The 20,358-nt window shown below is 46.1% G+C and overlaps 6 protein-coding genes across 6 annotated transcripts; all 6 read left to right on the forward strand.

The window, feature by feature from the left end:
• Nucleotides 1–512: 512 nt before the first annotated feature.
• N7479_002791 (phosphatase PAP2 family protein) lies at nucleotides 513–1,332 on the forward strand (the record flags this gene model as incomplete). Its single annotated transcript, XM_057250488.1, has 3 exons — nucleotides 513–560; nucleotides 612–801; nucleotides 878–1,332. 3 exons carry the CDS (start codon nucleotides 513–515, stop codon nucleotides 1,330–1,332), a joined length of 693 nt encoding a protein of 230 aa, XP_057114920.1.
• Nucleotides 1,333–1,687: 355 nt separating this feature from the next.
• N7479_002792 (FAR11/STRIP family protein) lies at nucleotides 1,688–5,085 on the forward strand (the record flags this gene model as incomplete). The annotated part of the gene is made up of 5 exons (XM_057250489.1): nucleotides 1,688–3,652; nucleotides 3,705–3,817; nucleotides 3,876–4,015; nucleotides 4,152–4,197; nucleotides 4,257–5,085. 5 exons carry the CDS (start codon nucleotides 1,688–1,690, stop codon nucleotides 5,083–5,085), a joined length of 3,093 nt encoding a protein of 1,030 aa, XP_057114921.1.
• Nucleotides 5,086–7,231: 2,146 nt separating this feature from the next.
• N7479_002793 (uncharacterized protein) lies at nucleotides 7,232–9,537 on the forward strand (the record flags this gene model as incomplete). Its single annotated transcript, XM_057250490.1, has 2 exons — nucleotides 7,232–7,457; nucleotides 9,497–9,537. Coding segments are annotated over 2 exons (267 nt in total), but the record flags the coding sequence as incomplete, so codon positions are not given.
• Nucleotides 9,538–13,665: 4,128 nt separating this feature from the next.
• N7479_002794 (SDR family NAD(P)-dependent oxidoreductase) lies at nucleotides 13,666–14,427 on the forward strand (the record flags this gene model as incomplete). Its single annotated transcript, XM_057250491.1, has 1 exon — nucleotides 13,666–14,427. One exon carries the CDS (start codon nucleotides 13,666–13,668, stop codon nucleotides 14,425–14,427), a length of 762 nt encoding a protein of 253 aa, XP_057114923.1.
• Nucleotides 14,428–17,298: 2,871 nt separating this feature from the next.
• On the forward strand, nucleotides 17,299–18,402 carry N7479_002795 (alkene reductase; the record flags this gene model as incomplete). Its single annotated transcript, XM_057250492.1, has 1 exon — nucleotides 17,299–18,402. One exon carries the CDS (start codon nucleotides 17,299–17,301, stop codon nucleotides 18,400–18,402), a length of 1,104 nt encoding a protein of 367 aa, XP_057114924.1.
• Nucleotides 18,403–18,769: 367 nt separating this feature from the next.
• Nucleotides 18,770–20,283, forward strand: N7479_002796 (uncharacterized protein; the record flags this gene model as incomplete). The annotated part of the gene is made up of 2 exons (XM_057250493.1): nucleotides 18,770–18,803; nucleotides 18,857–20,283. 2 exons carry the CDS (start codon nucleotides 18,770–18,772, stop codon nucleotides 20,281–20,283), a joined length of 1,461 nt encoding a protein of 486 aa, XP_057114925.1.
• Nucleotides 20,284–20,358: the final 75 nt, after the last annotated feature.

Consider the following 20,358-nt stretch of genomic DNA (forward strand, 5'->3'; position numbering starts at 1 on the left):
GATCGGGCACAAAAAGGGGGGGTTCTATCCTGCAGGAAGATCACTTCGAATCAGCGTTGCGATTGAGATCCTGGTAAAAAAAATCAGACCAACCAAAGATGAAGATGTCCCGAGTATTCGCTCTATGGGCCAATGTTCGGCAGAAAGTCGGGAGGGGTCTAAAAGATGATGCAATAGAGAGTCTGGGGTTTGAAGAGAGAACAACGGCGTCATTGTTTGAAAGTGAAGGTAATAGATGGGGTAGACAAGAGAAGAAATAGGAGAAGACAAAAAGACAGACGCCAAATAACCAAAAAAGAATGGCAAATCCCCCTCGGATGCCTAAAAATGGAGGAAATAATCTGCCAGTCGAAAAGGTCCCCGCTGCCCAATCTCCTTATCGCCACGATAAGAAAAGAGTCTTGGCATTGGTCTTGGCCCTGATCCTGATATCCCTGAAAAGGGAATCTCCAAATTTAGACGGTTTGGGAACTTTTGAACTTTTGAACCTCCCATTACTCATTCTTTTAACAATGGGAGACACTCCGCTGGCGTCATTGTCTCTGACTCATGTCCACTATGTCAGTTAGTTCATTATATCAACTGTCTTAACACAACTGACTAGTTCCCAGAACCCCGAGGACCAACTGTCCTTTATCTCAGCATGGCTGGCCCTCATCCCACAGGCACTATGTGTCTCCTATGCAACATTGGTATGGTCAACAAGAGAGGTTGAAGTCATCTTAATGTTTGTAGGACAGATGGGCTGTGAAGCCTTGAACTTTGTCCTCAAACGTTTGATCAAGGAAGAGCGACCGAAGGGTAAGTTCTCGATGTCCATGTCCATGTCGATGGTCTCATGTGTACCTTCCCAAACTAACACGTGTGTAATTCACAGAAATGTTCGGCAAGGGATATGGAATGCCATCTTCACACGCCCAATTTATGACCTTCTTCTCCGTCTACCTCACCTTCTTCCTTCTGTTCCGTCACAGCAAAGCTTCTGCCAGCTCCTACCCCAATGTCGCCGTCCTCCTACGAGTCCTGGTTATGTTAGGCCTTTGCATTGGAGCTGCTGCTGTCTCTGCAAGCCGGGTCTACCTCAACTACCACACCCCGAGACAAGTCCTTGCCGGCTGTGCTACTGGATTCGTATGCGCTTGTGGCTGGTTCATGATTACCAGCCTACTCCGAAGCACCGGGTTGATTGAATGGGCCATGGAAACTACTGTGTCTCGGTTGGTCAGAATCCGTGATCTCGTCGTAAGTGAAGACCTGGCTGAGGCTGGCTGGCAACGTTGGGAGTCTCAGAGATTGAAGCGTCGCAGCCTTAGTAAGAAGAAGTCAAAGTAAGGGGTGCCCCTTCTTAGCATATACCTACCATAGTAGCGAGCAAACATCTACCTGTTGATTAAAATACTTGGGATCAATTGTATTCTATCTCTTTCGACTCATTGTCGTAGTAAACAGCCCTTACACAATGGCTTTGTAGTCTGGTCACGTGTCAGCTGACCTCCCGCATCAACACCGCAGCTACACCACCCCTCGTGCACTACAAAGTCTTACAAAATGTGTAGTAGTCCATTTGCATGAGCCTCAATTCATTTTTGCGCCTCTTTTGCTCTTTCACCTCATGTGTGGAGCGTCGGTACCTTGGTGATCCACCGAACAACTTTCTGCCAGGAACACAGAACTCAGCAAGTCCCCAATGATGGACATGTCTTCAGATCCACCCGAAGCCACGATGCAGGAGCATCATATTGTCAAGGCAGATGAGGTTGACCAAACTGGGACCGATATCTCGCCAGTTTCAGACGACCAACTCATGGAGAAGGTGGCTGAGGGGCTCCGCCAGGAACAGGCCTCACAGACCGCACCCGCTCCTGAGATGGCGCCCTCTGCGCCCGAAAAATCCATGAAACGACCAGAACTTCATCGTGAGACCTCTGCTCCACCACCTCCGATGCAGCCGCCCCCTCCAGCTCCCGTCCAAGAGGGTACGGATCGGGGTGCGAGCTCTCTGAGCTTATCAGAGTTGCGAAAGCTTGTTGGTGAAATGCCCAAGATCGAGCAACCAGCCTATGCTTTTGAATATTCCGACGCCCAATCTTTTTCCGATGAGCTTGACGAGTGGTTCCAGTATAACGCCTTTGATCGTGTCATGTTGACTGGCATGAAAGCGACTTTTAACCAGAAATGGCCTGCGTTTTGCCAGAAACACCAGCGAGACATGCCCGGGATGTCTTGGCTTGACGCATCCAATGACTTACGTCGTTCGTTTGTTTCTCAGATGCTTGAGGATTTGCAGCTTCCTGAAGTCCCCGCTCGATTGGAAGCCCTTGAAGCCATTTGCTATGTCGTCACTGGCGTATGGGGTATCAGCGGTGGGAGGGTGGCACCTGATTATTCTTCAGATGGAAATCCCGAGTCAACAGCCGAAACGCCACTACTCAAGTCAATGCAGATCCAGTGCATCGAGCAAAATGTTTCCCTTCTCCAGGAATGCTCCGGCGTTACCGCCTTAGTACAGTACATGTGCCGCCTTTTTGATAAGACCCGCTCAGCACTCGGGTCGGACTCCAGTGACGTTGATTACGAGCGAATTAACCCTGGCGATATTGCAGCGCCGGAGCGTGAGGCCAACTTGGTGCTTACAAGTTTATACTTCGCCGTGGAAGTAGGTCGCAGGCAACAGGCGCATGACTCTCAGTGCAGCTCAATCCGCGATGCACTGACCAGCTCAAATCCTAGTCTGTTAGTCTCCATTGTTGAAATCATCGCTCGACTGCGCTGGGACGAATCGGCCAATATCCCGCTGACCAGGATCCTTCTGTTATTGTGGAAGTCGCTACTTCTCGTCTTCGGCGGGACCGATGATTTAAAGCGCGCAAAGGAAGTACTAGAGCCTGCTGTTTCCCCTGAGAAGGATGATTCCAAACGTAGGACTCCATTTCTACACGCTTCCCCTCTAGACTACCATCTCTTCCGCCAGGAAATCACTTCCAAATACCCCGCTTACAACCCTCCGCCACTTGTCGTTCCACTGGAATTGGAAAACAATTCCATTTTACCCCCTCTTCCACACAATTCAGCCAGAATGAACTCCAACAGTGGTATCTTTTGCGGTGTTGCTCCCTCAATTTCGGGTGGAAATGGCTCTATCCTTCAACAGGCCGTTCATATTGCAACCCCTGCCCCATCCCCACCACCATCCCCCGCCGGTCCAGGAGGGAAAGCTGGGAAGAAACAGAACTATCAGACCAACCAGAATTTCCCCTTCATGTACCCTCCCCTAGATGATTCTAGCAACCGCATTGGCGGGAAGGGCTCAACAGAACGCCAGGATACCTTGGTTGGAAAGAAATGGGAAGGCAGTGATGTCCCTGCGTCAATTATTGAAGCCGGAAAGCTCTTTTCAACCCATGTGAAAATGACCCGTGCAATGCGGCAGCTTTGGCAGGAGCGTGAACACTTTATGCAGTACGACCGTGGCTGGAACTCCGAGGACGCTGCTCATTTCCCTGATAACATCTCGGATGATCTCCCGGATGATTTTGAACATCTAGATTTGTCCGGCGACGAAGAGAAGGCCGAGCCTAAACCCAAGCCAGTAGAAAAAGAAACAGACGATCCCGATATTCAGCGGCGCCTGGATGCGGTTGACTCGTTTTATGTGAGTGCATGCTTTCGAGCCCCAATTTCGACATTTGCTTACTGTCTACCAGACCCATACTTTATCGCACCTTCAGTCCATCACCATTGTATTCTTGAAAATCATCCTGACAAATGTCAGCGCAGTTGTCAGCCAGTCTACTAGCCAGACTACGCAGGGCATGAGGTGAGCTCGGACACTTCAAATAACAACGAATGTCTTCTAACATAAATTTTAGTAACAGTCTTTCCATGAATGGCTCCTCTCACGATCTCCTCTCCGATGCATCCATTGATGAGCTAGACAACATTCGTCTTCGCGAGATCACCGGGAAAGCTGTGTCCGGGACTTTGTTGCTTCTCCTGAAGTGGTTTAAGCGATCTCGTGAGTTAGGCCCCGGATCCTTTTGCGAATGACATGTCGCTAACCCATTAAGATATCTTGAAATTTGAATACATGACACAGCTGTTACTTGATTCGAATTACATCCCCTTGATTCTCAAAATGTTCGCACACCAAGACGTTGACCAATCGGTGGCACATAAAAATGACCGCGAAGACTTAGCGTATGTTACTCACTCAACCTCGTTCGCGAAGCTAGCTCATCCACTAACACAAAAACCAGTTTCTTCCGGTTCTGTCAAAGCAACACCGACCTTCCCCTGGAAACTGACGAAAACTCCTGCGGCGACACTGAAAGCGAAGACGAAGCCATGCCACCCCCAATATCCCGCCACCGCCACGACCCAACAGCAAACGGCAGCATGCCAGGCCTATCCGAAGAGGAATCGTTAACGGATATCCTCAACGGACCGGCACGCCCCGAAGTCGACGAATTAGGCTACCCAACCGCGCCCCTCCCCAAAGAACCAATCAAAGTATTCTCCTTCCGCAACTTCTTCTCCGCTATCAACTACCTACACATCATGCAAAAGATCACGCGCAACAAAGCCCACCGCTGTCTGCTTCTAGTGCAGTACAAATCAAGCAACATCCTTCGCAAGGGTCTGAAAATCCCAGACCCACACCTCCGCTTCTATACCCTCAAACTCTTTAAATCTCAAGTCCCGTACTGCGGCCGCAAATGGCGTCAGAGCAACATGCGCGTCATCACGGCTATCTACCTCTACTGCCGCCCCGAGCTTCGCGACGACTGGCTCGCTGGCTCTGACGTGGATGCTGAGGTTGAAGAGGCTTTGCCGTTGGAACAGGCGCTTCGTGGTCTTACGCACTGGTGGCATCTGCGCCAGTACAAGGATGTCATGGGTGGTGATGAGGGTGCTTCTATGATGGAGGAAGAGCGTGATTTCTTCGTTCGAGAAATTGAGTCTATGGGCTGGGGTGCTGCTGGTGAGATACTCAATGGGACTTGTGATGAGGAGATCAGTGCACCTATGATGCAGCAGGGCAGTGAATGGGAGGGTGTGCCGCTGCCTATGGAGGGGTGGTCGTAAGATCCCTGTCTTGTGAGGCAATGAGATCAATGAGAGTGCTTTCTATACCCACTGTGGTTTTTCTGTTGTTTTATGGTTATGTAGTCAATTTCACTGCCATATTTATTATTTGTGCTGTGCTTTTAGTTCGAGTACTTTCTATTTCTATAGTTATCTTGGGGGATTGAAATCACACCGTCCATTCGAGATATTTGGGAATTAGATATTTGCATTCTCCTCTTCGAACTTACGTTCATATTTTTAGCTCGTCCTGATATTTCAACATACGTGGTGATACGATGAAATAATTTAGAAAATAGTGCTCCTCTTCCGCTCAACCACTTTAAAGCCAAATTTATGTGGACGATATACGATACAAATTCAAAGGGTAGCTTTACAAATTGCAGGGTAGTATAGGATAAGATATTGATGCTCAAGTGGAAGCGAGGAAGACGCAGACTCGCAAGGCTTCAGCATCAATCCCCATCCTCGGTGTAGCATTGTCAGATTCCATGTCAAGCCGTGACCATGCGATTACTCCTCGCGATTCCGATCTACTTTTCCAGGCCGTAGGATTTGACAGAACGGTTCTCCATACCGAACTTTGAGACTCAATCACACTACTCAAGGTTAGAAAGGGCTAGAGTGTGGATAAGACAGAAATGGAATTAAACGCACCTTAAAGATTGGCTATACAATGATCGGCTAACAGTCGAGATACTGTGACAGGACATGACGATAGGTATCGAGGTGCTCATCAACCGTATTTTGTCTTTATGCTTATATACAGCCAATATAGCGATCATTCCCGGCCGTATCCATTTGCTACTCTTTCCTCCTTTTTAGACGGCTAGCGGCCGCAACAATAAGCTGCTAACTTGCTCTTTTTCTTATTACATTCCATAGTCCAGAAGCAAGATGTATATACACATTCAATACTTAAAGCTACATGATTCACATATACTTTGCTTTTCTCTTCACAAGGAATCAGTGCATGCATCATACAAATGTAAAAAAGACTATAAATTTAACGTCATCTGCTAAAAGCTAGGGGATTATGTGAGCGATGAGTCCTTCTGATCTTCTATGGCCAACATGCACCGGCTCTCTAGACGGATCCATATATATTTCCTGTTGGCAAGCTAGCCTGCTGATATTGTCGTTATTAAATATGTCCCAAACATGTAGGCAATAGATGTTCCCAACTTCTCACTACAACATATGAGTGAACTACTTGCAGACATATGGTCGTCTTGTAGGGGCTCAATACAGTGATCATAAAAGCTTTCACTGCCCAAAACCTTTCAAGCCTCTCGACAAAGAAATGAGGGGATAGATTAAGTTGTCTTATACAGCACATTATGCACCAGTCAAGACGACTCCGTATTACTACCTGTGGTTTACATATTGAAATTTATGTCCGATCTTCTACGTATACCTAATTAACAGTCGTCCTCTGCATCAAATCCGGCCGAATTGGTGTGGAAAGGACAAAAAAAATATGCCAAAAAATGGGGCGAGCCGGGATTGAACCGGCGACCTTGCGAACTTCAATCGCACGCTACTCCCAACTGAGCTATCGCCCCATTTGATGCTGATAGGGTGCTTATTAGATATTATGATTCTAGTCATCAATTGCTGCTTACGGTAGGGTAGGGCGAAAGGTATGTGATAATTAGATTTGGGCGAAACCAACAGCGTGAAATACAATGTTGTTCTTAAAAAAGAAATTAGGAGCCAAATGCAACTTGATTTGAAGGGTGCAAAAAATACCATGGGATACCCTACGGAGTAGGTAGGTGCAATAATATCAACTATATACTCACTCCTACAAAGGCTAGGAAACCCAAGGGGGTAAAATTCAAAAACAATGGGGCGAGCCGGGATTGAACCGGCGACCTTGCGAACTTCAATCGCACGCTACTCCCAACTGAGCTATCGCCCCACTTGATATTCGAGGGTGCTTATTTAGAATTACTATTTTAACCATCATAGACAGACGCATTAATCGTGCCACCGCCTTTTCACCACCCCTACCCGGTGTTGGTGGGCCCCACCGGATCCCGGATTCTCATCGGATCCCCGATTTTCGTTTTTTTTATCAACTTCCTACTCATTTTTCTACTACACCACGATATCAAATCAAATTGAAGATGTTGAAATAAGAACTCTACGGGCAGCAGAAGCCTATAAGAAAAGCAATAAGCCTAATTTAGCTAAATTAGCGCGGGAATTCGCGGTTCCAATTGATCGACTACGCGGTCGCGTCCACGGTCGGAAGTCCAATTCGACTATTGCTAGCCAGAGCAAGGCATTAAATTCAATTCAAGAAAAAGTATTGATATCTTGGATTTATACCCTACGCAATTTATATACTACAAATACCCCAGAGCGTATTGAGCGCTCTGCAAATCACCTTTTAAAGACCGCTAGTTCCGACCGGACGGTTAGCTATAACTAACTACATAGTTAGGTAACGTATTTCACCACCGAGTGGCCACAACCACCGAGTGGCCACCCTACCCAAAACGCGTTAATTAATTTAATCCCTTCTTCTTCAACCACCCACTATGCCACTAATTCGCTCTCAAAGCTCGAAAAATTCAATTGAGCAAGAGGGTAGGCTTTTATTAGCTATCCAGGCTTTTAAAAATGGAGATATCAGTAATATTACTCTCGCTGCTCGCACTTTCAATGTGCCGCGTTCAACTCTCCGCCGCCGCCTTAGCGGCGTCTAAGACCGCGCGACTTCTCGCGCTAATTCGTATAAATTGACAGAACTTGAAGAGGAATCTCTTGAAAAATGGATTATCTCTATAGATTCTCGTGGAGCAGCCCCCCGGCCCTCTTCCGTACGAGAAATGGCGGATCTTCTTCTTCAACAACGTAGAACTACCCCGGTTCTTTCGGTCGGCGAAAATTGGGTTACGAAATTCGTGAAACGATATCCTCTCCTCTCCTCCCGATTCTCGAAACGGTATAATTACGAGCGTGCGAAATACGAAGACCCTAAAATCATTGGGGAGTGGTTTAATCTAGTTCAAAAGACGATCCTTCAATTTGGAATCGACCCCGATGACGTTTATAACTTTAACGAGACCGGTTTCGCGTTAGGATTAACCGCGACCGCGAAGGTTATTACGAGAAGTGATATAACCGGTCGGCGTAAGACTTTACAACCTAGAACTCGCGAGTGGGTGACAGTAATTGAATATACGGGTGCTTCTAGCTGGGTGCTTCCTCCGTATATGATTTTTAAAGGCAAAGTCTTCCTCGAATCTTAGTTTAAAAGCGTCCCGAATGACTGGCGCTTTGAAGTAAGCCCTAACGGTTGGACTTCGGATAAAATTGGACTTCGTTGGCTCGAAAAGCTCTTTATTCCTTCGACTTCTTCGCGTACGAAGGGGAGGTATCGGCTTCTAGTACTCGACGGTCACGGAAGCTATTTAACACCGAAGTTCGACGAAATCTGCGAACAAAATGGTATTATACCAATTTGTATACCTCCGCATTCCTCTCACCTTTTACAACCTCTCGATATCGGCTGTTTTGCGGTACTAAAACGTGCGTACGGTCGGTTTGTTGAATTCAAAATGCGGAGTGGGATAAATTATATCGATAAACTTGACTTCCTCGAAGTATACCCACTTATACGAATTGAAGCTTTTAAATCAGAGACTATTAAAAATAGCTTCGGAGCAGCTGGTTTAATACCTTTTGCACCCGATCGAGTGATTTCAAAGCTTGATATTCGTCTTCGAACCCCGACCCCCCCTCCGAGCCGGGGTAGTGATTGGGACCCAAAAACCCCTTCGAACTACGTCTAATTACAAAAACAAGCTTCGTCAATTAAAGCATTGCTTCGTATAAGATCAAGGAGCCCTCTAAGTCCTCTCAATTCCGCTATAAACCAGGTTTTAAAGGCGTGCCAGATCACTATGCAATCCGCCGCACTTCTTGAGAAAGAAGTAAGCGATTTACGCGCCGCCAACGAGAAGCAGAAGTAAAAGCGCACTCGATCCCGAAGGCAGATACCCGCCGAAGAAGGCCTCTCAGTTCAAGAAGTATCTGCATTAATTATGCAGCAACTGGAAGCAACTGAAGCACCTTCCCCCGCCGCCGGCATACCTAGAGAATCGGGTTTACAACCACGTATAAAGCCCCCCCGGGGATATGGAATATACAGATTGCCAGGGTATAGAAGAGAAATATGTCCAGATAGACCAATTAGTTAGTTGAATTAATTTAATGGAGTTTTGGTTGAGAAAAATGTATTTAAATTTAATATGTAGGGTTGGGGTGGCCACTCGGTGGTTGTGGCCACTCGGTGGTGAAATACGTTATACCGTTTTATTAAGCGCCTCCTACTAGATATCCCGTATATTAGCCTAAAACCGACTGAAAAAGTGAGGTTTAAAAGCGAGAATTACAGCGAATTACTACTTTGGTTTAATAGCCTTCGAAAGTTTATAGATCAATATAGTTTTAAAAGATATAAGATCTTCAATTGGGATATAACTAGCTACTAGATTGGCTAGGGAAAGCGTTAAAAAGTTATTACTCTATACGGTGTATATATAAATCCTACCGGTGGTCAAAATAAGTCTATCACCGGTATTGAATATATCTCTACCGATAGTTAGGTTATACTACCGTGTAGACCTGGCAGTGACCCTCCGGGTGGTCCATGACCTTGCACCCTCCGAGGGTCTCGGAGGGTCCAGCGACCCGCCAAGACCTGGAGTTCTACATAAATATACATAAAACGTGGTTTATAAGCATGATTTTCCTATTTAGGATAGGTTATGTATACATAATTTTCTTGGCGGGTCTAGGATCCTGACTTTAGACCCTCCTTAGCGCCTTGGCGGGTCCAAATGGAGGGTCACTGCCAGGTCTACGCCAGAGGTAAGGGATTGAGCTGAGGCTGAGTATAAAGCATTAATGGCGGTAAGGATAGCAATTGTAGAAATTGGTATATAGATATTCGTGGTGGCTATTTGTAAATAGTATATTGAATGCATTGTTAATTGAAAATCGGGGATCCGATGAGAATCCGGGATCCGGTGGGGCCCCACCAACACCGGGTAGGTGGTGAAAAGGCGGTGGCACGATTAAACAAAAAAGGTACACTAAAAAATGGGGCGAGCCGGGATTGAACCGGCGACCTTGCGAACTTCAATCGCACGCTACTCCCAACTGAGCTATCGCCCCATTTGATGCTGATGGGGAGCTTATTGGATATTATGTTTCTAGTCATCAATTGCTGCTTACGGTAGGGTAGGACGAAAGGTATGTGATTATTAGATTTGGGCGAAACCAACAGCGTGAAATACAATGTTGTTCTTAAAAAAGGAATTAGGAGCCAAACGCAACTTGATTTGAAGGGTGCAAAAATATACCAATACCATGGGATACCCTACGGAGTAGGTAGGTGCAATAATATCAGCTATGTACTCCGTACTCACTCCTACAAAGCATCCACTCGTAAAGGCTAAGAAAACCCAAGGGGGTAAAATTCAAAAACAATGGGGCGAGCCGGGATTGAACCGGCGACCTTGCGAACTTCAATCGCACGCTACTCCCAACTGAGCTATCGCCCCATGTGATAAAAATTTGTCTGCAGAAAACATTTATAACCCTAAAGAACGCATAGACAGTCGAAGGAGGCTACCTATGTGAATATTTGGTCGCTTTCAAGCTTTCAAGCTTTCAAATAGCGACTATGAAACCAAGTGGTAGTATAAATCTACGGTATTGCCTGTCTGGCAAAAAAAAAAAACAGATGCGGACTGTAGAAATGCGACCGTGGAACTTTCGAAATCTCGCCACCCTCAATACAATGTGTACTAGTATGTATAAACAGATTTCTTGAATTGCGGTATAATCACATTTTCCACTGGGCATGGTGTAACAATGGACACTAGTTGTTTATTGCATGGACTCGGTACAAATGTAGGGGTTTAGGTGGCGATGTTGGCTGGCCGTGGATACATATAGCTAGGGTTACGACCGGGGGGGTATATATACGGCGGATGGATGCACATTTATTACATATTTCATTTGTAGCGTTAAAATAACATTCAAAATAAGTATCTACCCCAGCGCTATAAGTAGTTTCGTGCAATCCTATACAATGAACATATGGGATCAAGTACTGAGATCACTGATTTGCCTGAGATCAACTGTCACTACCCCGAAGCTAGACCTCAAAGGTGCCATCTCATACATAGTACACGGCGTAGTTGAATATATAGATAGAGAGTCCAGATACACCATTCATTCAAATACCCCTCTGGTGTTCGTTACACAAGCACAGCCCCAAATGCAGATTCCCCAGTACAGATGTATTTTCTGGCCCTACCATCCCTACCTCCGGGGTCAATATCGTGCGCCATTGTTGGGTTCCTGCCCTCTGACCGGCTCGTCTGTACCTAGATAGCTGGCTCCATGTCCTTATCCCCCTAGCAGATACGAACAATAATATGCGTACTACAAAATGAAATCAGATCACACAGAGCCAAACGAGGCCCAAGGGTTAAATGCGGTCTAACTCTACCTACACCAACGGTATCTCAAACTTGCAGATAGCCGTCTTACCAGCCCACCCCAACAAGCTGGGGAGGGTCTGTCCCACCCCAACAAGTTGGGGAGGGTCTGTCCCACATAGCGGAACTTTCCCAGTAAACGGAATTGTAAAAATTAGGTATCTTTTGTATGGGATGCTCGTATAAAGGTACATGTATAAGTATTTTACCCTCTTAACCCCCTAACTATTTAAAGCAATAATAAGCCAAGGAATAAGTAAGTCTAGTCTGGTCTAATTGATTTGGTATTAAGATTAATCCTAGATATCTCTTATAGAGGATTTATGGTCATTTTTAAAAAAACCATGTGTGTAGAAATATAAATCTTCGATACTTATGGAGTACTGAATATTTCTTTCTAATCCTACTATTAAATAGAAAGGACTTCCTTTACCCCATATATACCCTACTATACCCTCCCTAATTATTTCTAGGGATCAAGATAATTCCTATTATACTTATGCCATATTTATGTACCTTTTGTATGGACACAACATACAAAAGATACCATAAATTCCGTATTGTGGGACAAGGTATAGGTGCGGTAGCACGGCTATACTAACTTCTCATCACGAAGTATGACAAGGTTTTAGACACTTGAGAGTTGACAAAAAGTTGACAAGGGAACCACAATCTTCCTTCACTTTTTATTTTCTCCAATATCAAATTCGTATTTCACCAGCAATTCTAGATTCTTCTTCACTATCAACCTACACTACCGTAAACAGCAATTGATGGCCAGAAGTATACTGTCAAATTAGGACCCTATCAGCATCAAATGGGGCGATAGCTCAGTTGGGAGTAGCGTGCGATTGAAGTTCGCAAGGTCGCCGGTTCAATCCCGGCTCGCCCCATTTTTAGTGTACCTTTTTTGTTTAATGCGTCTGTTTCTAATGGTTAAAATAGTAATTCCAAATAAGCAATCTATCAGCATCAAATGGGGCGATAGCTCAGTTGGGAGTAGCGTGCGATTGAAGTTCGCAAGGTCGCCGGTTCAATCCCGGCTCGCCCCATCTTTTGGTATACCATTTTTTGTCTGATGCATCGTCTGTACTCCGTACCTGTAAGGAACATATATGAGTAGTCTCAAGTCTAGTAAGATCCTCCGGGCCTGGAAGAGCTTTTTTTGAGGGGCTAATGAGTTTCAGGTAGTATTCAGCTGTGATATTCAGCTGTGATGTCGACTGAATCCATGATAACAGCACCCCAAACCAGCGTAACGTGGTGGTTCTTAGCGCCGTGGCTTGGAAAGTAGGTGGGACTTGAGGGGAAAGCCCTTGATACCCGTGGTCTTTATTTAGTTTTCCCTCTATCAATTGACTAGGACCTAATTTTACTTGAAGAAGCCTGGTACTCTTGGTTATAAAGCGATGGTAGATAATACCAAGGTGACACGCTATTGAATCCGCTATTGAATCCGCTATTGAATCCAATCGTCCACATAATAAATAATCAGCCCCTTCGATCGTGCATCGTGCAGCCACAATATGCACCTACCGAGCTTATGGTTCATTACTGGTGTAGCGCTTACTTTATGTGGAGAAACCAACAAGATATAGATTCAAGTGTATTCTTGATTGGATTCATAGAAAAAGCAAACATTCAAATATATATTACACTGCCTTGTCAACGCGGCCGAGAAGGGACGCTAATGCGTATGTACGAACTTGCTTTTTTTTTTGCCAGTAATACTAATACTAGTGACGATTACTACTAGTAATCGATTGTTAGTATGGATGCAGCTCATAGCTTTTTTTGTATTTAATTTGATATATTTGTTTGAAAGAACACCAGATTTATTACTCGTGGCGTGCATGCAGTAGCGTCCCTTCTCAGCCGGGCTGGCAAGGCAGTGTAACTAACCCGTGCTATGAATTCTACATACATAGTTAGTTACCAGATCCTTGTTAACCGATCACACCCCTCTTCCTGGCCTCCCGCTTATATTATAAATATTCCGATCACATACTTCCAAATCTTTCTTTCAACATATATCAACCCCAAACCAATCACTATGGCACCGCGTCTCTTGAACAAGATATGCCTCATCACAGGCACAGGCGGTAGCATGGGACGTGCAGCAGCCCTCAAGTTTGCCCAGGAAGGCGCTAAAATCGTCGGCTGTGACATCAACGCCGTAAACGACGCAGCAACCGTCGAAGCCGTACGAGAACTGGGTGGTGAAATGATATCCATGTGCCCATGCGATCTCACAAAACGCGAAAACTGCGAGCAACTGGTCAAACTAGCCATTGAAACCTATGGACGTATCGATGCGTTGTACAACAATGCGGCAATGGCCTACATGAGCTGGCTCGATGATGCCAATGATGACGACTGGTACAAAACAATTGACCAGGAGTTAAACCTCGTCTACCTATTGACTCGTGTTGCATGGCCACATCTGAAGGAGTCTGGTGCATCCATAATCAACGTTGGATCTTCCAACGGCTGGATTGCGATTCGTCCAGTGCCTGCCATCGCACACACAGCTGCGAAAGGTGGTATTATTGCCATGACACGCCAGTTGGCCATGGAAGGACGCGAGCATGGTATCCGGGCCAATTCAATCTCACCAGGCCTTATCGAAACTCTGCAAACTGCGCCTTTGCTTGAAAGTGCGGAGTGGACTTCAAGTGTGATGCAGAAGATCATGCTTGGCCGCAGTGGCCAGCCAGAGGAGATTGCGGCTGTGGCTAGCTTTCTTGCTTCAGATGAAAGCTCCTATATTACTGCTGCAGATATTCGGGTTGATGGTGGTATGACAGCCTGGTAGTGGGTTTTGTACATGGCAATGCATATCGTGTCTATCATTTTGTTGGATATATCTGTACTTTCTCAAAGTTGGCTTGGAAGGTTAACTGGTTACTTATTGATATAGCTTTGGGGTTCATGATCCTGCGTTCATGTTGTAATTTGAAGTACTTTCTTCCCATAGTTATCCATATAACTAGTTTTCTCTATCGTCTAGCCTCCTCTTATCTGATCACCACTTCACTGTTTGCTGCGAGAGGGGATATGGCAGTTGTTTTTTTTAAGCCTTGCCACCGATACAAGATTGGATCTGATCAGTGATCCCCCAGAGGAAGTCCTGACAGTCGGTGTGTTCGCTCCAGGACTGTAACCCTTGTAAGGTTCCAGTGAAAGTCCCGAGGTCTCATTTTCGTGGTCGGCATTTTTGGTTCACCGAACGGGCCGCGATCTCACCCGAAAACCTGATCACTGGTATGTCTGTGCGTTGCAACCCATGCGCCCTATCCATGAGATACCAAGCCGATCGCAGGCTCTACCGGGGAGGGGTTTTGATTTGTAATCTACCAACACTGGGGGCCATCGATCCTGGACAACATGCTCAGTGCAGAGTAATCCAACTCTTATAGCACTCCCGAGGCCTTATGAAAGGGGGTCCATTCACAGAAAATACCGTTCCCTTCCAATGGCCATAAAAAATGAGCTCAATTCAGGTAGGGCAGAGCTTGAAGGGAGCATGACTCCATACACTATGATTAACCTTGTCTTTTCAGGTGATCAATTCTTTTTCATTCCAATACAAAACTCAAATGACCGTATAGCGAAGCGCTTAGCCCGATCGCATGCTGTAGCACACGGGCTTCGGAAAAAAAGAAGGCTCCAGCAAAGCTTGGGCCATAATTTCCATTTCCATGTTCTATGCCCAGCAAACGATCAGAGCAAATCCGTGATCAAAGAAAAACATGGGGAGGCTCTTATCGCACCACAAGCCTCCATAGATGCAAGATCATCCGATCCGTTTCAAATGCTGGCTGCAGAGTCGCCGATACTACAGGCATTGCTCAACCGACGTAAGATTCTGGAAGCCATCTGGTGCCCGACAACGACTCACGCAAAATCTGGATATAGAAAGGTCTCAACAAGCTATGGAGCTAGTCTTCAGTATTTCCGATGAACTTGTTCTTCAAAATTTCTGCTCCGTCCTTCGAAAAGGGCTAGGTGATAACGCTCTTTTGAGCGCTGTCATGCTCACATTTTCATTTACGGCAACAGCAGATATGAGCAGCATGGAGTGTCTCGAATACCAAAATGAGACTCTGAGATCTGTCCGCCAAAGAATGAGCTCTCCCGATAAGGCTGCCACGGAGCCTACAATAGGAGCCATTCTGCTGCTCGCCGGCATAGAGGTTTGTTCAAGTTTTCCTTCAATTTTTCTATCTTTGGAAGGAGTCTTCCCATCAAAAGCTAAAACTTTCCTCATAAAGATTAGGCTTGGGATGACGCGCCAAGTCCAGTTCCACATGAAGGCAATACAACACATTCTGGACTTATGCCAAAGAAAGGGCATATATTTGAGTGCTGATATCAAACGTGCGGTCTTCTGGTAAGTAGTCTGGATCTTTTGCTGACGGCGAAATCTTACACTGGCCGACAGGTCAGATCTAAATGGGTCTGTAATGACAGGCTCAAGTCGAGTTGTTGACCACACAACCTTTTCCGAGCTCCAGTGGAGGAGAGATCCTTCCAATCCGGACTTCTTTATTCTACCACCTGGATTTCAAAGTCGCTCCTATTTGCTGGACCAGAATTTTGTTGAAATACTCAGGGACGTGTTTGCATTGCAATGTATCCGAGATTCACCAATCCTCGGCACAGAGGGTCCAATGTCGATGGCACATATCGATAACCACCAAGCGTCTATCCAGTCGAGGCTAGTGAGTTTGCCAATTTGCTCACCTATCTCAGAATGTTGCCGCCAAGCGGCATATATATGCTCGACTATGCTGCGCTGCAAATTATGGCGGACTTCAACCATCCCCGTAAGTCAATCGCATTGATTTTGTATGTCTCGGTTTCACATCGGGTTGTGCTAACTTGAAATATCATCAGTCCCAACTTTCATTACAATTACTATGCAAGTTACAAGCAGTGAGAGATAATACAGTGTGGGACGATTCGCCTGATTTGTTGACTTGGCTCTTGCATATCGGGGGCGCTTTTGCCCCCGCCGGGACTATACGACAAGGCTACGTGCAACTATTGCATTTGAACCGTAGTAGATTCAGATGGTTGTATACATCATGGCCGGAACTCCTGGTAATTCTTAAACAGTTTATATGGTCTGAAAAAGCATTTTTGTCACAGGTTAAGGTATTTTGGGAAGAAAATTCTATCTAAACTAGCTCAATAGAGAACTTCTCTAAGGGTTCCATTTGCGCAAGTATCTGGCTAGAGCTGTCAAAGTATCAATACTGATTTCAAATCATATCTAATCAACTTAATTTACGATAACCTTCTAAAGTTAGAACACCTTCTATTTGTCATCGGTCAAGTATCCCCAGTTGGCGATTACTACGAGGGCTGAAAGTGAACAGAAATTCTCCGGATACTGTTTCCCCACTAGCCTTATACTCCACATGGGTGATTGGTCTAATATCGATAACTCTAACCGCAAATGGCTAAGTTTGCTAACCTTTCCGTAATAGGAAGTATCTTTTTTCCTTTTTGAGAAGTATCTCTTTACCCTAGTTATATAGAGAAATTCTACATTCACCCAACGATTACAGAAGATTCTTACTGAATATAGAGTACAAATACCTGGTCTTCGCTGAGATTCAACGATGGATCAAAGTCTTAACTCTCCCACCGAAGAACAGCCATTCAAAGATTCTTGACAATGCCTCAATCACGCCTTTTCAAGCCCTTTAAGATCGGCGACATTGAAGTAAAACATCGCATCGGAATGGCGCCACTCACTCGCTTCCGAGCAACCGAAGATCGAGTGCCAACATCTCTCATGAAGGAATACTACGGCCAACGGGCCGCAGTGCCAGGTACCTTGATCCTCACCGAGGGAACATTCATCTCAGCAACCTGTGGCGGATTCGCACACGCACCAGGACTTTGGCGTGAGGACCAAGTCGCCGCCTGGAGAAACATCACTGATGAAGTTCATCGCAAAGGATGTTTCATATTCTGTCAACTATTTGCCATGGGCCGCGCTGCGGATATCGATGTAGCACGGAAAGAAGGCGTCGAAATTGTAGCGCCCAGTGCTATTCCCATGGGAGAAGACGCTGTAGTGCCTAGGGCCATGACTACCGACGAGATCAAACGGACAATCCAAGATCATGTCGATGCTTCGAAGAATGCTATTCGGGCTGGCTTTGACGGAGTCGAGGTCCATGGCGCAAATGGATATTTGCTCGACCAATTCATCCAAGACGTCAGCAATCATCGTGACGATGAGTACGGTGGAAATGTGGAGAATAGATCTCGCCTTCTCGATGAGGTGGTTAAAGCTGTTGCTAATGCCATCGGTCCTGAGCGTGTCGGGCTTCGACTGAGCCCCTGGAGTACGTTCCAGGGTATGAAAATGCAGAATCCGGTCCCGCAGTTCACGGATGTGATCAACAAAGCTAGACAGGCGGATATTGCATATCTTCACCTCGTCGAGTCGCGTATCTCCGGCTCCCAGGATTATAATGGCCATGAAACACTGGATTTTGCATACGATCTATGGAACAGACCTTTTCTGATTGCTGGTGGGTATACATCACATGAGGCCCAGAAGTTGGTGGATGAGAAGTATCCGGACAAGGAAATCATCGTCATCTTTGGCCGGCAATTCCTTTCCAATCCGGATCTCATATTTAGGATTAGGAAGGGTCTGGAGCTCAATGCGTACAACAGAGATACTTTTTATGCCATTGAGTCAGCAGTGGGTTATTTGGATTACCCATTCAGCAAGGAGTACCTTGCCAGCGGGACAAATGTCTAGTATACTTTGGCGAAGTAGCTAGACCACATATTCAACATAGACAATTCTATCAACTCCAAGGGTCTTCATTGCATGAATCATCGTGAAAAGTCTTCTCAGTTGGCCATGAAATTGCAGAATAAACAACTTTTTTTTGATGAATATAATTTTACGATATCCAGACTTGTCACCCCATACAGCCTCACAGCTCGTTCAAAGACGAAATTCCCTATTACGTCGCGCTGTGTTTCCGTTTTTTCCCGGCTCTCCCGGGTGTCCCAAAATAGATCATGTAATTAATGTATTCGGATGATAGTTGTGCCGACATGTTCCCCTGCATTTTGACAGCAGATGTTTTTCTATATTGTACGGGGTACGTTGTATAGAGATGTCGCACCCTACCAAGTTCATGAGACTTGCAAGTCAGTGAACTATTTTTCGTGAATTATATCGGTGGCACTAACCTGACCCTCAGGTCCCAATGAACGCCGTACAATTAGTCGCGAAGATGTCGGCTTTTACAACGCGCTCGTCATCGCAGCAATTTACGACATTGCGAATGAGGATATAGATGTTAATTCTGCCCAGTCATTTATTGCACCTTTGAGACGCTGCATCGAGAAGTACCCACACCTAAGTGTGGTAGTCAAGGACAAGCATACCGACAAGGCAGCATTCGAAGCAGTTTCTAGTATTGATCTCCACGATCATGTGTCTATAATTCATGAAGACGAAACCAGTAGCAATGACGAGGCGGCAAAAATTCAAAAAATTCTGCCAGCTATACTTGACCGGCCATGGCCTGCTGATATTCCACCTTGGCGAATCGTGGTCCTTCCTCTGGTGTCACCACAAGACTCCGCAGTGAAGCGATGCTTCATCGCCTTTGCGTTCTCTCATACTCTTGGAGACGGCATGGTCGGAGTTGCATTCCATCGGACCTTTCTAGATGCATGGCGCCAGCCTACTGGCATGGAGGAGAAAGCCTCTTTCTTAATGACACCTCCAAGTCAAATGCTCCCGCCACCCTTTGACACACCCGAAAGGCTTCCCATATCCTGGAAGTTCCTCCTTGAGCCATTTTTGGCAGTTTATTTGCCAAAGCTTGTGGCCAAACTTCTTGGGTTCCGCGCATCTGCCAGCACGATAGATGCCGGTACTTGGATTGGGCCGCCCATGTTCTTCGATCCAGCGGCCACCCTCCAGAGTAGAGTAAGACTCCTCGAGATTGAGGCTCCGCTGGTCCAAAAGGCCCTGCAAGCGTCAAGAAGCCATGGCACCAAGCTCACGGGAACGGTGCACCAGATGGTTGTTCGAGCGCTGAGCAGGGCCATTCCTAGCCCTAACGTAACGAATTTTGTCTCAGGTACGCCTGTTGATATGCGAGCGTCTATTGGGACACCTGGTCTCACATGGGGTCTTTTCGTGTCTGGCCTTTACGAGGTACACCCACGGGTACTAAATGTGACGGAGCCTGGGTTGTCCGAGGAGATGTGGGAAGCTGCAAGGTCTATGACCCAAAAGCTCGCTGAATGTGGTGCGAGGCTGCAGGATCAAGCAATAGGCCTGCTGAGATATGTCCCCAGCATCAGGAATTGGACGTTGAGTAAACTTGGACACGAGCGGGACTCCTCGTACGAACTGAGCAATTTGCTTGCCTTCGATAACATGGACGACGGCGCAGATCAAAAGTGCAAGGTGGCCAAGATGGTGTTTACGCAGCCTGGAAACGCTACCAGTGCGCCACTTGCTTTCAATATTATCAGTGTCAAAGGAGGTAGCTTGATGTGCACGGTGAGCTGGCAAGCTGGGGCCTTAGATGTGCCGATAGCGGAGGAAATGTCATTGGTTGATCACATATGCTCGTCAATTCAAGAGGACTTTGAAGCCTTGAGGGATTGATGTTACACACGTTTCAACGTCTAACCCCTAGATCTTTTGTTCCCATTCTCAGCCTTGTATATAGCATCCATCATT

The sequence above is a fragment of the Penicillium vulpinum genome (assembly GCF_028829585.1).
Source record: "Penicillium vulpinum strain IBT 29486 chromosome Unknown utg000001l_segment0_segment0, whole genome shotgun sequence".
Lineage (NCBI taxonomy): Eukaryota > Fungi > Ascomycota > Eurotiomycetes > Eurotiales > Aspergillaceae > Penicillium > Penicillium vulpinum.